This window comes from Rutidosis leptorrhynchoides, chromosome 3 (genome assembly GCF_046630445.1).
Source record: "Rutidosis leptorrhynchoides isolate AG116_Rl617_1_P2 chromosome 3, CSIRO_AGI_Rlap_v1, whole genome shotgun sequence".
NCBI lineage: Eukaryota > Viridiplantae > Streptophyta > Magnoliopsida > Asterales > Asteraceae > Rutidosis > Rutidosis leptorrhynchoides.
The window spans coordinates 675,253,078-675,275,831 of record NC_092335.1 but is presented as its reverse complement, the minus strand read 5'-3'; the positions used below and the strand labels follow the sequence as shown (position 1 = coordinate 675,275,831).

Here is a 22,754-nt window from a genome sequence, read left to right as displayed (position 1 = left end):
TCCAGGTTTTAAATCATTAAGTTAGCATATCATATAGATATAGAACATGTGTTTAGTTGATTTTAAAAGTCAAGTTAGAAGGATTAACTTTTGTTTGCGAACAAGTTTAGAATTAACTAAACTATGTTCTAGTGATTACGAGTTTAAACCTTCGAATAAGATAGTTTTATATATATGAATCGAATGATGTTATGAACATCATTACTTCCTCAAGTTTAGTAGGTAAACCTACTGGAAGTGACAAGAAATGATCTAACTTCAAAGGATCTTGGATGGCTTGAAAGTTCTTGAAGTAGGATCATGACACAAAAACAAGTTCAAGTAAGATTTTTACTCGAATTAAGATAGTTTATAGTTATAGAAATTGAATCAAAGTTTGAATATGAATATTACCTTGAATAATAAAGATAAACTACTGTATATAACAAAGGTTTCTTGATCTTAGATGATTACTTGGAATGGATTAGAAAGCTTGGAAGTAAATTAGTAAACTTGAAGGGATTTTTGAAGTGTTCTTGAAGTGTTCTTCCTATGATGATTATAGCTTGATTCTTGAAGTGATTTTTGATGAAGATGATGATTAAATACTGGAAAAATACGTTCATAATAGTGTGTGTGTTGAGAGAGAATTAGAAAGAGAATTGGAAGTGAAATGGAGTGAATGATGAGTGGTAATTGGTGAGTGGTGAGTGGGGTTAAAAGGAGTTCTAGTTAGTTGACTAGCTCATGGTAGAAGTTAAAATTAATTAGTCATACATGACATAATCAAGAGTGGAATCCCATGCTAGTTCCTATTGGTATATACCCATAGTAAGTACGTTTTGAAGCTGTGTATAATACGGGTAAGAATACGACTAGAATTCTTGATGAAAGAAAAGAATGGGAAAGTAACTGTAACCATTTTCGTTAAGTATGAGTGTTTTGATATATGTCTTGAAGTCTTCCAAAAGTATTTTAATACATCTAAATACACTACATGTATATACATTTTAACTGAGTCGTTAAGTCATCGTTAGTCGTTACATGTAAGTGTTGTTTTGAAACCTTTAAGTTAACGATCTCAATTAATGTTGTTAACCCATTGTTTATTATATCTAATGAGATGTTAAATTATTATATTATCATGATATTATGATATATTAATATATCTTAATATGATATATATACATTTAAATATCGTTACAACGATAATCGTTACATATATGTCTCGTTTCGAAATCCTTAAGTTAGTAGTCTTGTTTATATGTATATAACTCATTGTTAATATACTTATGGAGATACTTACTTATCATAATCTCATGTTAACCATATGTATATCCATATATATATCGTCATGTCGTTTTTACAAGTTTTAACGTTCGTGAATCGCCGGTCAACTTGGGTGGTCAATTGTCTATATGAAACATATTTCAATTAATCAAGTCTTAACAAGTTTGATTGCTTAACATGTTGGAACCATTTAATCATGTAAATATCAATCTCAATTAATATATATAAACATGGAAAAGTTCGGGTCACTACATTACCGCCGCCGAGAGCAGTAGAGTTTCAGATTGACTTAGTGCCAGGAGCTGCACCTATAGCTCGCGCACCTTATAGACTCCACCTTCTGAGATGCAAGAATTACATAGCCAACTACAAGAACTACTTGACCGAGGGTTTATCCAACCAAGTTTCTCGCCTTGGGGCGCACCTGTGTTGTTTGTGAAGAAGAAGGATGGATCCTTCCGTATGTGTATCGACTACCGTGAACTCAACAAATTGACTATCAAGAATCGGTATCCTCTCCCCAGAATTGATGATCTTTTTGATCAACTACAAGGATCGAGCGTTTACTCAAAGATCGATTTACGATCCGGTTATCACTAGTTGAGGGTGAAGGAAAGTGACGTGATGGAAACTGCATTTAGAACTCGTTATGGTCATTATGAGTTTCTCGTGATGCCATTCGGATTAACAAATGCACCTGCTGTGTTCATGGACCTCATGAATCGTGTCTGCAAGCCGTACTTGGATAAGTTTATTATCTTCTTCATAGACGATATCCTCATCTACTCTAAGAGTGAAGAAGAGCATGAGCAACACCTCCGACTAGTACTTGAACTCTTGAGACAAGAGCAACTTTACGCCAAATTCTCCAAGTGTGAATTTTGGTTGAAGGAAGTACAATTTCTGGGTCATGTTGTGAGCGACCAGGGTATCAAAGTTGACCCCGCCAAGATTGAAGCCATCAGCAAGTGGGAGACCCCCACTACTCCGACGCATATTCGCCAATTCCTAGGTCTCGCCGGTTATTACCGAAGGTTTATTGAAGGTTTTTCTCTGATTGCGCGTCCTTTGACCGCACTGACTCACAAGGGTAAGAAGTTCATTTGAGAACCCGCACACGAATCAGCATTCCAAACTTTGAAGAAGAAGTTAACCTCCGCACCTATCCTATCGCTTCCTGAGGGCAGCGACGACTTTGTTGTTTATTGTGATGCATCGAAGAGTGGTTTTGGTTGTGTACTGATGCAACAATCAAAGGTCATCGCTTACACCTCCCGTCAATTGAAGATACATGAGCAGAACTACACTACCCACGATCTTGAACTTGGAGCCGTTGTCTTTGCGCTTAAATTGTGGAGACATTATTTGTATGGAACTAAGAGCACTATCTTCACCGATCACAAGAGTCTCCAACACATCTTTGATCAGAAGAAACTGAATATGAGACAGCGTCGATGGATCGAGACGCTCAACGACTACGATTGTGAACTTCGTTATCATCCTGGCAAGGCCAATGTTGTAGCTGACGCTTTAAGCCGAAAGGAGAGGACGGCACCTCTTCGTGTTAGGGCTCTGAACATCACCATCCATTCGAACCTCAACAGCCAGATCAGAGTAGCCCAAGATGAGGCTCTCAAGGAGGAGAATATATCTCACGAACATTTGAACATACTTGTCTCTCGATTCGAGGTTAGGGAGTCTGGACTCCGATGTTATGCCGGAAGAAGTTGGGTACCTTATTATGGAGATCTACGGAACCTTATACTTGATGAAAAACACAAGTCGAGATATTCGATTCATCTCGGAGCGGGTAAAATGTACCACGACCTTAAAGAACAGTATTGGTGGCCGAATCTTAAGAAAGACGTTGCAACCTATGTTGGTAAGTGTTTAACTTGCTCGAAGGTTAAAGCCGAGCATCAGAGACCTTATGGTTTACTTCAACAACCGAAAATCCCACAATAGAAGTGGGGAAGGATAACGATGGATTTCATCACCAAGCTACCAAAGACGGTGGGCGGATACGATACTATTTGGGTTATTGTTGACCGCCTCACCAAATCTGCACACTTCCTAGCGATGAAGGAAACAGATACAATGGAAAGACTTGCTCATCTATACATCAAGGAGGTAGTATCTCGTCATGGTGTACCTTTATCGATCATCTCAGATCGCGATCCCCGTTTTGCTTCTAGATTTTGGCGTTCTTTACAAGAAGCCATGGGAACCCGTCTCGACATGAGTACTGCTTATCATCCACAGACTGACGGGCAAAGTGAACGAACGATTCAGACATTGGAAGACATGTTGCGTGCATGTGATTCTCGACATGAGTACTTCTTTGTTTGTTGTTTACTTGTTCTTTGTTGTTACTTTGTTAATTGTCTTTGTTAGTTGTTACATACTTGTACAAGAATCAATCTTTCTAGTTAGATTCTTCATAATATCTTGTATTTTTAAGAACACAAGAACATAAACTTACTAGTTTATGATTCTACATTTATTGTTTCAAAAGATTTAAGGTTCATGTGTTGTAAAGCATACTTGTAATTCATGTTAGTAAACTTTAAAGTTTACTTTCTTAAAGATCAAACTTTGGTTTGAATCTTTAAAGTATGAACAACCATGACTTATTAACTTGTTTATTTAGTTTACTACTTCATTTACTTGCACTTTAATTTTGTAATTTTGGTTGTTGTTGGTCAAGTACTACAAGTTAGTCTTGATCTCATTTCTCTTGAACTAAAAGTTAACTTTACTAGTTCAAGAACATGTAAATGAAACTTTTTAATTATAACTTTGTACACTTATGTTTGATCTAGACTTTTGAGTCTTAGATCTTCAAGATCAAACTAAGAACCATGTTCTACAACTCAAGATCTTGATTTCATAAGTTTACTTTCAAGTTTGTAACTTATTATTAGTTTTAAAGTTCATGTATGTGTTAGATCTAAGACTTTGATGTAACTTTGGTTCATCAAAACACTTGCAACACTTAAGTGAGTTGTGCTTCATGTCTTAGACTTACACTTGGGTTATGATGGTCAAACCTTGGTGAAAATGATGCAAACACATCAACGAGTTGTACACTTGAAGCTATATGTATCAAGGATGAGAACCGTGATAAGCATCGAGCACCAAGACCACCGGAACCCACTATTTTTCTGTTTACTGTCTTCTGCCTACTGTTTTCTGGGTTCTGTAACAGACCAGTATACCTGGGCTACTGTAACCTTGATTTTCAGATAGATCTTTTCGAGTAGATAATTTTTCATATAGGACTCGTCTTAATCCGAGTTACGGTTTAGGATTTATGGCCCTCCAATCGTCACTATGTCCTTTTAACGTTGTGCAGAAATTTCTGACCTACTCGCACTTAGACCGTCTCCTCGGTCAAACGAAGACGATTTTGCTTCTGTAAATTTTACCACACTTAAAGGACTCATATATGGAGCCATGGCCACTGGTCTCACCTTAATTCAGTAAGGGTAGAGGCCGTGGTGATTGATCGAAGTCAGCCTTTGTTTTAAACTACTTTCATAAACGAAACCTACTTTACACCTTTTGTTAAATGATGAATGATGATGACCCTTAAGACCTTATTTACATACTTTTAAACCTATTCGGATGATTTACTGACTTAGTACTATTTGACTTAGGTTGAGGACCCTTTCGGACAACCTTCATTATTTGCTTACTTTCCGAGTCATACTTTACCGCTACATTATCATTGTGAGTTATAGCATTCCCTTTTTACTTTAACTTATTTTGGGAACTGAGAATACATGCGGATTTTATGTTTTACATACTAGGCACGAGTACTTAAACTTATATATGTGTGGGTTATACAACGGCAGAAACATTCCCTTTAGCTCGGTAACGTTTAGTCATTGGTTTTTGAACCGGTGAACGCGAATCTTAGATATGGATCCATAGGGTTTGACATCCCCACTCGGGCTAGTAGCGCTAGCATTTAATGAGTGTTTAATACTTCGTAAACATACGCACTTGCCAAGTGTACTTTCAGGGGGTATAAACGTTAAGTTAGTTACCAAGTGCCCACGGTTAACATATACTTTGTCATACTATTTTGAAACGCTCTTTGTAGCATTGAAATCTCGTGGCCTACCTTACATACTGTTATACTTAAACTATAGCTCACCAACCTTTGTGTTGACGTTTTTATGCATGTTTTTCTCAGGTGCTTAAGGTTATTTGCTTCCGCTGTCGTGCTAGTCTTGCCGTAGACACCCGCTGCTCTAGTGTTATCACTGCATGAACTATTTATCTTGCATTCAAACTTTAATACATTTGAAACTATGTTTTGTAACGACCTAAGGGTCACATACATTTATTCAGGCTTGCTATTCGTAGAAGCATACTGTTGGTGTAAAGCAATTGACGTCGGTTATGACGTCATCTTTTTATCGTGAATGCAACTTCTTTTATTACAGCATGTAGTACTTAACCTTGTAATGATCCTGTTGTTGATGATTTGTACACGATGGTTTTGTACGGGGCATCACAGCATGCACGTTTAGGACATGTACATTATAAAAGAATGTATGAAATGTCTAAAGATGATTTGATTCCTAATTTTGATATGAATTTGGAAAAATGTAAAACTTGCATGTTGAACAAAATCACTAAGACTCCATTTAAAGAAATAAATAGGACTTCTTTGCCTTTAGAACTAATTCATAGTGATTTATGTGATTTCCATGCTACACCTTCATTAGGTAATAAGAAGTATGTGATCACATTTATAGATGATGCGTCTAGGTATTGCTATGTTTATCTTTTGCATGCTAAAGATGAAGCATTAGACAATCTATAAAACTGAAGTAGAATTGCAACTTTATGGTTTAATTAAGACATTGCATACTGATAGAGGTGGTGAGTATTATGATTCGTTATATTTTCAGTCCGTGGGGATCATACATCAAACTACAGCTCCTTATACACCACATCAAAATGGTGTGGCTGAGAGGAAAAATAGAGCTCTTAAAGAAATGGTTAACTCCATGATGTCCTACTCTGATTTGAGTGAGGGGTTTTGGGGAGAAGCCATGTTAATGGCTTGTTATATCTTGAATAGGGTTCCAAACAAGAGGGGTAAGACTACTCCTTATGAGCTTTGGTATAAGAAACGACCAAGCTTGCATTACTTACGAGTTTGGGGATGTCGAGCTGTTGTGAGACTACCCGAACCCAAAAGGAAGACTTTGGGTGAAAGAGGTATTGATTGTATTTTTATTGGATATGCTGAGCATTCCAAGGCCTATAGGTTCTTTGTGATAGAACCTAATGATTCTGTTTCGGTTAATACCGTTATAGAATCAAGAGACGCGATCTTTGACGAGTCTTGTTTTACATCGATTCCTAGACGAAAGGATGTTATTTCTCATTCACATGAGACTGTTCAAGAAGAACACGTGGAGGAAATTCCTAGTGTAACACCCGAACCTCGTAGGGGCACTAGAATTAGGACGCCCAAATCTTATGGTTCTGATTTTCAACTTTTCTTAGTTGAAGGATCTAGAGATCGTGTTCAATCTCAATTTTCTTACTGTTATAGTATAGAAGAGGATCCTAGAACCTTTGATGAGGCTATGATGTCTCGTGATGTCGCTTTCTAGAAGGAAGCAATTCGCGATGAAATGGACTCTATTTTGGAGAATAATACTTGGGAGCTGACTGATTTGCCACCTGGGTGTAAACCTTTGGGTAACAAATGGATCTTCAAGAGGAAGATGAAAGTCGATGGTACTATTGACAAGTTTAAAGCTAGATTGGTGATCCAAGGCTTTAGACAAAAGGAAGGTATTGATTATTTTGATACCTATGCTCCGGTTGCTCGTATCACTATTATTAGGTTATTGATATCACTTGCTGCGATTCATGACCTAGTGATCCATCAAATGGATGTCAAAACAGCATTCTTAAATGGTGATTTGGAGGAGGAAGTGTATATGAAACAACCGAAAGGATTTGTTATTCCCGGGCAAGAGAATAAAGTGTGCAAGTTGATTAAATCGTTGTATGGGCTGAAACAAGCCCCGAAGTAGTGGCATCAAAAGTTTGATGATGTGGTATTGTCCAATGGTTTTCAACTAAACCAATCTGACAAATGTGTGTATAGCAAATTTGATCAATCTGGAAAAGGTGTGATCATTTGCTTGTATGTTGATGACATGTTGATCTTTGGTACTGACCAAGATCAAGTTGATCGAACAAAGAAGTTTTTGTCATCACAGTTTGCCATGAAAGATATGGGAGTAGCTGATGTGATTCTTGGAATAAGGATCAAGCGTGGTGAGAGGTGTATCTCGATTACGCAACCTCATTATATTGAGAAGATACTTAAAAGGTTTGAAGTTGATAACTGTTCACCTGTTAATACTCCTGTTGATCCGAGTGTGAAGTTAGTGCCCAATGAGGGCAAGGCTGTGTCACCACTTGAATACTCTCGAGCTATTGGATGTTTAATGTATGCTATGACTAGCACACGACCTGATATTGCTTATGCCGTGGGAAATTTGAGTAGATTTACTAGTAATCCCACTACTCTTCATTGGCATGCTATCATTAGAGTATTCAAGTATTTGCGAGGTACCATGGATTATGGTATTACTTATTCAGGATTTCCTTCGGTTATAGAAGGATATTCGGATTCAAGTTGGATTACCAACGTCGAAGATCATTCATCTACGACAGGTTGGATATTCCTACTTGGAGGAGGTGCTATATCGTGGGCTTCGAGAAGCAAACGTGCATTACAAATTCGACTATGGAGTCAGAATTTGTTGCTTTGGCAGCAGCTGGTAAAGAGGCTGAGTGGTTGAGAAATCTGATTTATGAGATTCCTTTGTGGCCAAAGCCGATATCTCCTATCTCAGTCCATTGTGACAGTTCATCTACTGTGTCTAAGGCATATAGTCATATGTACAATGGAAAGTCGCGACACTTAGGTCTTAGACATGGTATGATTCGTGAGTTGATCATGAATGGTGTGATATCCGTGGATTTTGTGAGATCTCAAGAAAACTTAGCGGATCATCTAACCAAAGCATTAGCCCGAGACTTAGTGCACAAGTCGGCTATTGGAGTGGGATTGAAGTCCACCGAAATCTTCCAAAGTAAGACACCCAATTCCCTTCTAGTAAAACGCTAGAAGCTGAATTTCAATGTGGAAAGCTTACTTTCTGAAGATTGAAACACATAATTATACTAATCCCAAGGTATGTGTTTAGACTGCAAGTTTAGGTAGGTTGAAGTTTATCTTCTTAATAGTTCTTTTGAAAAATAGCATATGCAGGTGCAAGATGTAGAACTACTTATGTGAGCATGAAGTTTTACCGCTTCAAGGGAGCTTTGGACTTAGCTGCCGATATGTTCACTGAAGGATAGGGATACATGGCTTATAAAAGTGTCAAGTGTGTATTAGATTAGTGTAAGAAACTGATGTGTGTATTACTCTCTCGTTTTCATATGGGTTGAAGGGTTTAATTTCTGAAACACCCCGATTCTCGAATTCTGGATGATGTAATATACTAAGATGAAAATTTAATTTCTGAAACATTTTCATTTATGCATTGGTTTGTCCGTTTATTGATATCATTTAGTAAATCAAGGATTACACTAAAATGGGGGGATTTGTTGGTGATTTTAGTGTCATCCAACTATCATTTTAGCTGATTATGATTTACTAGAAAGCAGGAGTTGACTAGTGATACTTAACATGGGTTCGGTGAGTGCGGAGTGCACGCCCATAAGAGTGAACTAGACACTGACGCACGGTAATGGCAGGGGTTAAGGGGGCTGTGCCCCCTTGCGGGGTCCAAGGGGCAGAGCCCCTGGCTGGGACCCCGCTCCCAGGTGAGCGGGCGGGGGTCGAGGGGGCAGTGCCCCTCGCGGGGCTCGGGGCAGCGCCCCGAAACAAAAACGTTTTGAGTGATACGTTTTAATAAAACGTTTAAATAAAATGTTTTTTCCCGCTCCTTTTTCAACCGTCATAACCATTCATTTGGTAACCGCCAAAACTGTTTTATATAATCAGTTTTAGGAAACTGCTTTTAGATTATTATTCAATTTTCACACAGAACGAACACACAAATCTATACACATAAATCGCGTTCTTCTTGTCTGGAAACGATTTGCATTTCTAGTCTTATCCCAATTGAAATTTCGTGTAACCCGAGACAAGGAGGGTCGAAATATTCAATTAGGAAAGTGTTTCACGATTCTAGAAATATCCGGATTATCTGTTTGCATACCCTGTGTGACGATCGCTCCAAATCCATATGGACGAACACGTCATTCATCGATTTCATTGCGAGGTATTTGACATCTATATGATACGTTTTGTAAACATTACATTCTTTTGAAAAGGCTCACCATAAATGAATATTTAAATAAAAGGTTTTCGATATCTGATGATTTCTACATATAGACAATCACCGTAAATAATAGTTTACAATAGTACTTCCGTTGACAATGCAGTCAAAATAAGATACATGGTGATGATTTGGTGAATGCAACATTTCCTTGAAAAATATGCCATGTAAGACTCCATGCACATAGCTTGTCTAACATATAAGCAAACAGCAGAAGACTTCTAGAGAACCTGAGAATAAACATGCTAACAAGTGTCAACACAAAGGTTGGTGAGTTCATAGTTTTAATGTTTTGCATAATCTGTACATAAAGGTGGATCACAAGATTTCAGTTGTTTCATCCAGAAACGTTTATCAAAATATTCTACAAGATTGAGCACCCTGGTAACTAAGCTTTAACGTTATAATAAGTACCCCTGTTTTAACATACATGCAACCAACATGTACAATACACGCAAACCAACATGTACTACACTTAAATAGCATACGTCTGTTTTATAGTTCAGGCTAGGGTTTCTATACCTGGAACAGACGGGGATGTCAAGCCCTATGGATCCATATATAACTACTCGCGCCCACCAGTTCTTATAACCGGCAGTTACTAGTTACCAAAGCTAAGGGATTTTTGGTTCAAACTCGGTGTAGAATTTAGTATGTACTTGTATCCATTTCGTTTAAAATAAAGTGCATGTATTCTCAGCCCAAAAAATATAGATTGCAAAAGCAATTAAAAAGGGAGCAAATGAAACTCACCTTAGCAGCATATAAATTCGTTCACCAAAATGTGACCGAAACTCGAATTACCAAATAACCGTAGATCTCAACCTAGAGAACATATGTTGGTCAATAAATGTCTATCAAGCTTGGTCAGGTCATAGTGTATCACAATCCTAATGCTCGAGATCGACATACAAAAGTTATTCAAAGTCATTTCAAAAAGTCAATTTTGACAATAGTTCAACAAAACAAGACGTACCTTATATAAGGATTCATTTACTCGGTTGGTAATATTCAAAAATCTAATTTATCAATCTTACAAACAAGTTGTTTAAATATTAATTGCAAATTCAAAAGCAATTCTAATTAACGTCAATCATAATTCAGTTGATCATATCTTTTGATTCGTTCATCGAAATTACGCGATTTCTAAATGAAAAGTTATTGATTTTTCGCCAGCTTTCCAAAAACATGTATATCATATACCTTTTACTAGTAATATATGTATTTAATTTGTGATTCATTATAAACTGTTTAACGACGAAATTTAGCATACAAGCATGCATAAATATATATACTCGAGCACTAGAGATGTAACGACCCTGGATTTTCCAACGTTTAATTATTAATAATTATTATTAATACTTGTGATTTAATGAATGTATTGTTTATATACATTTACATGTTACCATACTTGACTTTAAATGCCCGAAACGTCTTTGTGACACACGAACTTTACACGAATAATATTTTTGAATATTATTTACATTCATGATTAAGTTTTATTAATCATTTTTAATTAACTATGATTACTAGTTAATTACTTAGGCTTTGTTGGATTTAATTGTTAATTAATGAAACTTGGGCTTTGATTAGTGTAAGTGGACTTAAGAGCCCACTCTACTTCTTTAATGGATTAATAAGCCCATTTTATGATGCAAGTATTACTTTCAAAGTTTAACTAGATTGATTAAGTTAGAGGAGAATCTTGTTACATGATACTTGCACCTAGTCCCCATGCATGCAACCTTATGACCAACTTTTGAGCCAATACATGAAGTAACTAGTGGTCACTCTCCTTCCTTTTGTGGCTCCCAAAACTCACGGCCTTAGTGGCCTTGGAGGGTGTTTTTGCTTTCAAATTTTAATTACCTATTACTAGTATTACTCTTTCATTTTACACACACACACACACACATTACTTGCAAGTTCTCTCATCTTTTCCTCTCACTTTCTCTCTAATATTGTAAGTAACAAGAACAACTTCTCCTTCTTTTCTTTCCTCTAAAAACCGTAGCATACACCTCTCATCATCATTCTTTTGTTGTTAATTTGTTACTTGTTCTTTGTTGTAGCTTACTTACTTGTTATTTTAGTTATTACTTACTAGTATTTAAGAATCAAACTCTTTAGTTTGTTCTTCTTTTTATCTTGTATTTACAAGAAAACACAAGAACTAAACTTTCTAGTTTATGTTCTACGTTTAATGTCTTAAAGGTTGTAAGTTCATGTGTTGTTAAAATCATACTTGAAGCTCATGTTGTAAACTTAAAAGTTTACTTCCTAAAGATCAAGACTTTGGCTTGAATCTTTAAGGTATGAACAACCATGAATTAGTTACTTGTTTATTTAGTTTATTACTTCATTTACTTGCACTTTAATTTCATGATTCATGTTCTTGTTGGTCAAGTGTTACTAGTTAACTTTGATCTCATTTTTCTTGAACAAAAGTTAACTTGAAAGTTCAAGAACATAGAAGTGTAACTTTTTAGTTATAACTTCATATACTTGTGATGGATCTAAGTTCTATAGCTTATGGTCTTCTAACTTTGTCATAATCAAGAGCTTATGAGCTTACATACACTTTACAAGATGATAATCTAAGTTTTGTAACTTGTGGTTTCATTAAAGTAAAGATTCAAGTATTATTACTTAGGATTTAACTTAATAACTTTAGATCTAGACTTTTGAGTCTTGGATCTTCAAGATCAAACTAAGAACTATGTTCTACATCTTAAGATCTTGATTAGTTAGTTTACTTTCAAGTTTGTAGTTCAATATTACTTTTATAGTTCATGTATGTGTTAAATCTAAGACTTTGATGTAACTTTGGTTCATCAAACTACATACAACACTTAATTGAGTTGTGCTACATGTATTAGACTTACACAAGTGTTATGATGGTGAAACCTTGGTTAAGATGATGCAAACACATCAACGAGTTGTACACTTGAAGCTATATGCATCAAGGATGAGAACCGTGATAAGCATCGAGTACCAAGAAACCCACCGGAACCTACTGTTTTACTGTTTCTGGGTCTGATCAGTACAACCTGGGCTACTCTAAATATGATTTTCAGTTAGCACTGTTCTAGTAGATAACTTTTCATTTAGGACTCGTCTTAATCCGAGTTACGGTTTAGGATTTATGGCCCTCCGATCGTCACTATGTCCTTTTAACGCTGTGCTGAAAATTCTGACCTACTCGCACTTAGACCGTCGCCACGGTCAAACGAAGACGAATTTGCTTCTGGAATTTTTACCACAACTAAAGAACTCATATACGGAGCCATGGCCACTGGTCTCACCTTATTTCAGTAGGTATAGAGGCCGTGGTGACTGACCGAAGTCAGCCTTTGTTTTAAACTCTTTTCTAGAATGAAACTTACTTTACACCTTTTGTTTGATGATGAATGATGATGACCCTTAAGACCTAATTTACATACTTTTAAACCTATTGGGATGATTTACTGACTTAGTACTATTTGACTTAGGTTGAGGACTTTCCGGACCTACGTACTTGCTTACTTCCCGACTCGACTTTACCACTACTTTACCACTGTGAGTTATAGCATCCCTTTTTACTTTAACTATTTTGGGAACTGAGAATACATGCACATTTTACGTTTTACATACTAGGCACGAGTACTTAAACTTTATATATGTGTGGGTTATACAACGGCATAAACATTCCCTTTAGCTCTGTAACGTTTAGTCATCGGTTTTTGAACCGGTGAACGCGAATCTTAGATATGGATCCATAGGGTTTGACATCCCCACTCGGGCTAGTCGCGCTAGCATTTAACGAGTGTTTAATACTTCGTATACATACGCACTTGCTAAGTGTAATTTCAGGGGGTATAAACGTTAAGTTAGTTACCAAGTGCCCACGGTTAAACATATACTTTATCATACTGTTTTGAAACGCTCTTTGTAGCACTGAAATCTCGTGGCCTACCTTACATTACTGTTATACTTAAACTATAGCTCACCAACCTTTGTGTTGACGTTTTTAAGCATGTTTTTCTCAGGTGCTTAAGGTTAGCTGCTTCCGCTGTGTACTAGTCTTGCTGTAGACACCCGCTGCTTTAGAGATGTCACTGCATGAACGTTTATCTTGCATTCATAAACATTATTACTTTTGAAACTATGATTTGTAACGACCTATGGGTCACATACTATTATCCTTGCTTCTATTCATTGAAGCATACTTTTGATGTAAAACATTCGACGTTAGTTATGACGTCACCTTTTATCATGAATGCAAACTTGTTTTGAAATAGCATATAGTGTTTGACCTTGTAATGATCCTGTTGTTGATGATTCGTACACGATGGTTTTGTACGGGGCATCACAAGACATGGATACACAATTAATATATAAAATATAAAATATGAATGCTCACGTATCAATATCGTGATTCAATATTGCAGGGAAGTACGTAGACGCAACAGAGATGATAAACACTAGGTTTGACTAGCCAATAATACCCACGTACATTACCCATAACCTCCATAGCTATAACCCATAATTTCCTTAGCTCTATCCCGCTTGAAAACCCATTTTGAAAGTGACACGCTCATGACTTCGTCGTAGTATTTTATGTATAATAATACTACTAATACTAATACTAATAATAATAATAATATTAATCTTAATAATAATAATAATAATAATAATAATAATAATAATAATAATAATAATAATAATAATAATAATAATAATAATAATAATAATAATAATAATAATAATAATTAAATAAATAAATACAGAGTAAGATGGATGATATGTGTGTGTGTGCAATTCAGTGAACGAGCTCGACTTTTATAGGCCTTTCCTGAAATTTTGCCTCATGCGATCGTATGGTTTCGAAGGCGTTTGGCCATGCGATCGCATGGCCTTTCTTTACAGCTCACATTATTTTGTTGTTTTGCTTGTCGACGTATTTAAATATAATATATATAATATATTTAATTTATATAATTAATTATATATTATATCATATTCACGTGCATAGTTGACTTTCAATTTTTGATCCGTTGACTCGTACGTTATCACTCGACTTATGTCCCGGTTTCGGTTTCTCGAATGCATTTTCGTACGCTTAGAAAACTAGTACTTTTCGTTACGCGACGTGTACCTTTATCAAAAATTAAACTTAATCATTGATAAACTATGTTACTCGAAGTGTAGCTTCAATCAATTAAATGTTTTGGTTATTTGCTTCTATAAATCATCGTCTCGTAGTATATACATATACATATATACATTTTCATTTTAAAATAGCGTTTTACTGTAGCAAAGTTACCGTAGCAAAGTTTTTTTACTGTAGCAAATAGTGATTTTCGAAAACACTGTAGCTTTTCGGGTACTGTAGAAATTCGAAAATACTGTAGCAAATTAGTGTTTTACTGGTTCATCTTAAACGTTTTAGTTAACTTATCTAAATATCAATCGAATCAATAATCGAATGTTACTATCGTTTACTAAATAACTTGAAATCATATATATATATATATATATATATATGCACATTAAGTTATATATATATTGTTCGTGAATCTTCGAGAACAGTCAAAGAATAATTGATTACATGAATATAGTTCCAAAACTTGAGACTCAACATTACAGACTTTGCTTATCGTGTCGAAAACATTAAATCATTTTAAAGATAAAGTTTAAATTTGGTCAGAAATTTTCGGGTCGTCACACCCTGTTTCTAACAAACCCTTTACGAAATAAGGTGACAATAACATACATTTAGGACTTATCGAACCATGGGCCTTAGGGCTTGGAAAATGTGAGGCTGGCTAAAGAAAGAAATCCGCAAAGTTAAACACGTGGGCTAGAAGAAAGGGTTATGCAACTCTATCGGGTCATTGGGTGAGTGGGTCACAACTCAAAAGACTAGTGTCTTTATGAAGTCGATAAAAAGGAACCAAAACCATCACCCCAAGTCCCCCAATTGCCCCTTTCTCATCTATCTTCCTCTTTATATCCCAATCTTCCTCTTTATATCCCCAATCATGATGCAACTTTTGGCCCATCTTCCTATTTTTCTTCTACACTTCGTATAATATCAAGAAAAATATGTCACAACTTAAAATCAATATATTGTTCCATGCATCTATGATGATCCTTTTGGATCATTACCTTTAAATAAGACAAGATAGTGTTTAAAACACAGATTCAGAAAAATTCAGACATGGAAAATTAGTACGTAGTAACATTTCTTTTTAATTTGTTATAAAAATGTAACTATACATAAAACAAAGATTAAATCTAATTACATAATTTAATTCATTTAAGATTAAATTTGTTTCATAATGTTATACTACGTATTATACATAAAACACATAACTTTTTTTTTTTTTTTTTTTTTTTAGGGACTGCAAAAATTTGTTTCATAATGTTATACTACGTATTATACATAAAACACACAACTTACATTGTGTAAAATTTACTGTTGAACACATCACCTCCTCTTAACATTACTCCTTTTTTCATGCACCAAGATAGGACATAATGTGTCAATATCATTTTAATCACGTAAACACTTTTATGTTAAAGACTAATTATATAATATAATTATATTATAATTTATAATAAAACACGTGCTTATAAAAAGGGACGTTATTTTTGGTGTAACACATACTCTAAAAAGTTATTGAGAATAAAGTAGTGAACTCACTGCGTTTAGTCCCTTATTATTTCTCCTATTTAAACTCTTATTTCTGAAATGTTATGCACTCAATTGTACACAAACATATTACATACATAATCTCATACATAAATACAAATATGTTGACAGCTACAAAACCGGTGATGATTGTGGGAATCGATGATAGCGAGCAGAGTTTTTTTGCTCTAGAATGGACACTAGATCGGTTCATAGTACCTTCTGCAGCAAACCCTCCGTTTAACCTAATCCTCGTTAACTCGAAACCAACTCCTGCTTCTTCTATAGGCTTGCATATTCCTGGTAATCGGACTATTCCTTCTCATGACAGTCTTATATTAGAAGTTATTAACTTGTTGTCGAATTTGTGAATTTGCAGGTGTGGTGGATATTTTGTCCCAAGTTGACGTGGATTTGAAAAATATCGCTGCTCGTGTTGTGGAAAAGGCAAAGGAGCTTTGTGCTTCTAAATCGGTCTGTAATTATGGTTTTAGATTATATTGAAGTTGATTGTAAATTATTTAGCTCGACTATTATCCAATTAGGACATCAATGTTAACCATCACAAGATATTCTAGTCGTTGTGGTCCCTGTATCCTAAGAATGTGGCCAAAGAAAGGGTTGGAAACGATCAACATATAACACGGTTATGGCCCGTACATGAGTTATAGTCCCCTTGTTAGCCTGAACAGAAAATATCTTATCCATTTACTCGTTTTAGGACGTTAATGTTAGTTTTTCGTTATTTGTAGTAATAAGCAAATAAGATTATAAACAGTTTAATTTTGCTGTATCGAAAATTATTAGTAATAAGCCAATAATCAATTTTAATAAAGCTATCCCAATTAAATTAACAGGTGAATGATGCAACACTAGAGGTTGTGGAAGGTGATGCTAGAAACGTGTTATGTGATGCTGTGGAGAGGCACCATGCAACCATACTTGTAGTTGGTAGCCATGGTTATGGATCAATAAAAAGGTGAACTATATATATAACTATATAAGTATATGTTATGTCATAAATGTTTAAGGTTATTTGTTATAATTATGTATATTTTATGTTCATTATTATATGTTATATTGAAATTGAATTGATTTTTTCAAGAGCATGTCCTTTTTCAAAGTTGTTTTGCAGTAAAGGTGCAAAATTTGTTGAAGATGCATATTTACTACTCCGTATAAAATAAGATTTTTTGCACCTTTGGAAAACATTTGAAAAGTGCTGTCACTAAAAATTAGTCATACATCACTAATAAATTAAATGTTGTACATTACAATAATATATATATATATATATATATATATATATATATATATATATATATATATATATATATATATATATATATATATATATATATATTTTTTTTTTTTTTTTTTTTTTGCAGGGCGGTTTTAGGAAGTGTAAGCGACTATGTAACTCATCATGCCCATTGTACCGTGATGGTGGTGAAGAAGCCAAAGGGAACCAACGAGGGCGCTAATAACTAGTCTTTACACGAGTTTGCCATTTTATCGCGTTCACGCTGGTTATTTGCAATGATCAGTCTTCCCTTATTACCGTTTGCTTTTCCATGTGTACGCGTAGTACGCTTATGTGTAACGTCATAGCTAATTTTCGTTCTTGTAATTTTAAGTTTTGTGTTTTGTCTAATAAAAATTTGGATTCTACTGAAAAGTCACCAATGAATATATGATTAAGCAATATCCAATCGTGCTTGCTATTCATCACTTGATTAAAATATCCTCCTTTACTAATATGATTATCTAACTTTAAGACTCAATAGATTGATAATCAAATCAAATTATAATATTAATAAAAGGTTCTCTATCAATGATGGTTTAGTTGATTCAGAAGGATCTACTATTTTTACTAGGATACAACACAACCAAAGAGTCAAAATGAAATGAACATATAAGCTCAACAAAACAAAAACATGACATGAAGATTTCTGATGCAATACCATATCTGATAACGAAAATTGGAATGAGTTGAGGAGACGGTTTACTGTTTGATCACACGCTTGGCTCCATCCAAAGTGTTTTTAAGCAGCATTGCTACGGTCATGGGTCCCACACCTCCTGGAACAGGGGTAATGAATCCAGCAACTTGACATGCTTCCTGAAAATCGACATCGCCTACAAGCCTGTATCCTGATTTTTTACTAGGATCGTCGACTGCATTTGTCCCCACATCGATAACGGCTGCACCAGGCTTAAGCCAGCTACCATTTATCTGGTAAAATTAACCAGATATAAACAAATTTGACAAGAATTAAGATTCAGCAACCGTTTCATATGATCCCTGTAAGTACTAGAGGTGACAATTTCGATCCCTCAATTTGAGATGTGTTTTACTATTCGTTATCATCACATTTTTGGTTGCCTCAATACCTACTTTTCTAGAATAAAAAGTATTTTTAAAGCGATTTTCTGACATTTAAATTCATAAAATGTAACTTAAAATTACATATGAAACAAAATATGTATACCATCATAGCTTGTCCTGCTGCAGCAATAACGATGTCAGCCTCACAAATGATACTTTGCAGATCGGGTGTGTTCGAATGAACGATAGTAACCGTAGCATCTGCTTTAAGCAGCAACAATGAAACTGGTAAGCCAACAATGTTACTCCGACCAACAACCACTGCCCGCTTACCCTTTATCGTAACACCACTGCGTTTCAAAAGTTCAATACATCCCTGTTCAAAGGAAAAAAATAAATCATTTAAAACCTCTAAACGAGTAAACAATCAGGTTTAAGTTTCTTCTCACACCATAATGATGAGCCTAGAGGTAGCAATTTCAACCCATTTTGTTAAACAATGAGTCAGTTTGCATTATTACCTTTGGGGTGCAAGGAAGGTATAGTGGTTCTCTGCCTTTCATAGCAAGTTTACCAATGTTGAGAGGATGAAATCCATCTACGTCTTTTTCGATGCTGATTTCGGTTAAGACTTTTTCCTCGTTTATGTGTTTCGGCAAAGGAAGCTGAACCAATATTCCTACATTTTAATGAAATCATTAATCTTTATGAACAAGGATGATCAGGTGCTTTATTTATTAAAAAGTGACTAACCGTGTACGTCGGGATCTGCATTTAATTCGTGGACCTTTGCGATCAATTCAGCTTCGGGTACTTGTTCGGGAAGATCAATGTCGATAGACTTAATTCCGACCTCGGCACACGCTTTTCTCTTCATATTAACATAACTTTGAGAATCTTTTCTATGTCCAACAATCACTACAGCAAGCCCTGGAGCCTGTCAAAAAATTACAATTTTGTCCTTGTGAACACATAATCATGTTATGTTGAACACTGAAAGATCATGTTTTTAATAGCATTCCTAACTTTCCATCTTAATAATATGGTGGAATAATAATAACAAGTAGATGACGGGGAGAAATCGATAGACCTTGCCATATTTCTCAATCAAATCCTTGCATTCGGAGGCAATTTCAGAACGAATCGTCTGTGCAATTGCTTTTCCATCAATGATTTGGGCTTTATGATCTACAGGCAATGCCATATTGATATATATATATATATTCAGATATCAAGATTTTAGCAACCCTGCCGAAAAGAACAAAACTTTCATTATATATGCTCAGATAAGCGGAAAAAAAATCACGAAAACGTGCACATTCAGCTATAAAAAATAGAAAAGGTAAGCTACAACAGCTAACCAAGACCAAGGTGCCTAGTGGTAAGTTGTCATTATATCCTCACAAGAGGTCAAAAGATCAAACCTCCATTTGTAAACAACTTGAAGGTGGCTAGGGTAAGGGTTGGAAACGGTCACCAATATATCCGGGATAGGCTGCATACATCCTAGTTAAAAAAAGGCTAGAGCCTACCAGGGTGACACTGTTGTAAAAGTCGGCCGAGTTGGCCGACGCGTCGGTTTGGGGACTAGCGCATCCCGACCAGCCCAGATACGTATTAAAAGTTGGTCAACGCTAACAAGTCGGGTCAAATTCAGACTGAGTCGTCCGATTCGAGGCAGAGTTGGTCAAAGTTAGGTAAAAGAAATTTAAAATTAGATTTTGTGCCATATATTTAAATTTTATGCTTGATATATTTATTTATGTGAAATATACATAAGTTTGCTTTAGTTATTACTAAAGGTTAACGTTGGTCAACTTTCGACTCATCCCCGACTCGCGCCTTGCCATGGTGAACAGGGAAAATACCTTCTGTTTATTCTGTTTGTAATATATGCTACAACAGTTTATTTTTTATTTTTATTTATGTAATTTTTTTTTTTTCCTAGTAATAAGTAGGAGCAAATTAACCATCCCAAGGTAGCCCAAGTGGTTGGGGCCCTGAGATCCTTGCAAGAGGTCTCAGGTTCAATTCTTGGGGTGGCCAGGGAAGGGTTGGAAACAGCCAGGGAGTATTCCTGATGGGCTGCGTACACTAGAGTATGGGGCCGGATTACTCGCCCTTCCCGGGTAACCCGAACAGGGAAAACCTTACAACTTTGAAAGTAGGAGCAAATTGGGAAAATGACGGTTATACAGAGTGATCTATGGCACCTACTTTACACGAAAAACAATTTTAGGTTGTCCTATTATAACGATTGATGTTGCTATTATATACGTGGTATGGTATATCAAACTTTCAATTTCAACAATATGAGTTATTGATTGATGTAACCGACAAGATTACATTACAGTAAAATTGATTTGAAAGTTTGATGTATATAAAAGCTTACGATACAAGGCAAATCACTTATTACAGCTAAATATTGATCTGATCATGATTCATAGAACAGGAATCATATATATCATCAGTCAATTAGCTATAGACAGTTAGAGTATCATACTCCAGTCAATTCGTATAATTAAGCAATGAAATAAAGAAATTAATAGATAGAATTAAATTCAGAAATGGAAACTAATATGGATTAAAACAAGCTTACTTATAGTCAGCAGTAGAGTAGGTGGACGATTAGATCGTATGGATTTTTAGGAAATATTTTTATCCAGTGATTGTATATTTATTTATTATTTATGTGTGAAATAGAGAGATAAGAAGGAGGGCACACACTTTTTAATGATTAAATAACGGCGGCGTACGGCTGTGACCGGGACGGATGTTTTTTTATCGGGACCAAATAGTTCTGAGTGTTTTTTTTTTTTTTTTAAACGGCCCAAATAGTTCGAGTGTCACAGTTGACTATTTGTAATTGAGCGTTTTTTTACCGTAAATGTTTCTCACTAATTTTTGCTTAACTGACTAAAGAAGAAGGCTAACGTGGCGGAGGTTGACGAGTGTGTTGACTCGATTTCTTCTTTGGTGAAGCCCTGACGGAGCTCGATGTGAAATTTTTATTCTCATCTTGATCGATGAACTCCTTGAAGCGAATTTTAAAGTTAAGAATGTAAGTGCCGAAGTGGAGAAGTTCACGTAGAGCACGACGATTTATTTAAGTGAGTGCGACAAAGCGGGCACCAAATGTTAGCCGATATTAAGGGCCTGCGTGCCCGAGTTCTAGTATTTTCCTGTCATTGGGCCTGCGTGCCTATTTGTGTTGGGCCTGCGTGCCATCTAGCCCTAGGTCTTGTGTCTATTTATTATGCTGTACTCATTACGCTTATGATATGAAAAACACAAGATACATTACACGCTAACATGGTATCAGACAACATAAAAACCCTAACACCCTAGCCGCTACTTACAGCCGATCAATCCCTCTTCATTTTTTTCTTTTTCAGTTCAATTTCTTTCTCTTTTCTGTACGCTGCTGCTGCTACAATCTTCAATGGCCCCATCCGGCAAATACGATAAAGTTTACACCGTAACATCCGTTCATCACCTTATTCCAATTAAACTTGATCTTGCTAAGTTGAACCACACACACTGGAGTACGCTTTTTAGTACTCACTGCAATGCATTTAACGTTCACAATTTTCTCGAAGCCTCATCGACCACCGATCCACCAGACGAAGAAACACGCAAAGCCGATGCAGTAGTGCTCGGTTGGATCTTTCTGACCATATCAGAACCTCTCCTGGAACGGGTGTTAAACTCTCAACCTAAAACCGCTCACGATGCTTGGGAATTTCTCAAGAAGATCTTTCATGACAACAAGCGATCTAAGATCGTCGAACTCACAGCCGAATTACGTTCCCTACATATTGGCGATCTAACTGCTGATCAATATTTTCGGAAAGTTGAATCCCTAGCCGCCCTTTTAAGCAACCTCGGTTCGAGCACTTATGCCATAAATGGGTTAAACGAACGCTTCCCTCATGCACAACACATTATGATTCATAGCGATCCATTCCCAAGTTTCGACGCGGTTCGATCCATGATCACCCTCGAAGAGATGCAGTTAACTCGTAAGAATCGTAGCAACGTCGAACCACAAGGTACACCCTCTGCCCCTACGGTACTTGTTGCC

The 22,754-nt window shown here is 35.9% G+C and overlaps 2 protein-coding genes across 2 annotated transcripts; one reads left to right on the top strand and one right to left on the bottom strand.

The window, feature by feature from the left end:
* The first annotated feature begins 16,430 nt into the window (after window positions 1–16,430).
* Window positions 16,431–17,938, top strand: LOC139899394 (universal stress protein PHOS34-like). The gene is made up of 4 exons (XM_071882218.1): window positions 16,431–16,644; window positions 16,721–16,815; window positions 17,199–17,320; window positions 17,730–17,938. The coding sequence occupies exons 1-4, from the start codon at window positions 16,464–16,466 to the stop codon at window positions 17,830–17,832; spliced, it is 501 nt and encodes a 166-aa protein (XP_071738319.1). The 5' UTR covers window positions 16,431–16,463; the 3' UTR covers window positions 17,833–17,938.
* Window positions 17,939–18,154: 216 nt separating this feature from the next.
* On the bottom strand, window positions 18,155–21,355 carry LOC139899393 (bifunctional protein FolD 2-like). The gene is made up of 6 exons (XM_071882217.1): window positions 21,274–21,355; window positions 19,761–19,918; window positions 19,424–19,607; window positions 19,192–19,349; window positions 18,834–19,046; window positions 18,155–18,577 (listed from the first exon to the last, which is right to left on the bottom strand). Exons 2-6 carry the CDS (start codon window positions 19,872–19,874, stop codon window positions 18,347–18,349), a joined length of 900 nt encoding a protein of 299 aa, XP_071738318.1. The 5' UTR covers window positions 19,875–19,918; window positions 21,274–21,355; the 3' UTR covers window positions 18,155–18,346.
* Between the last annotated feature and the right edge of the window lie 1,399 nt (window positions 21,356–22,754).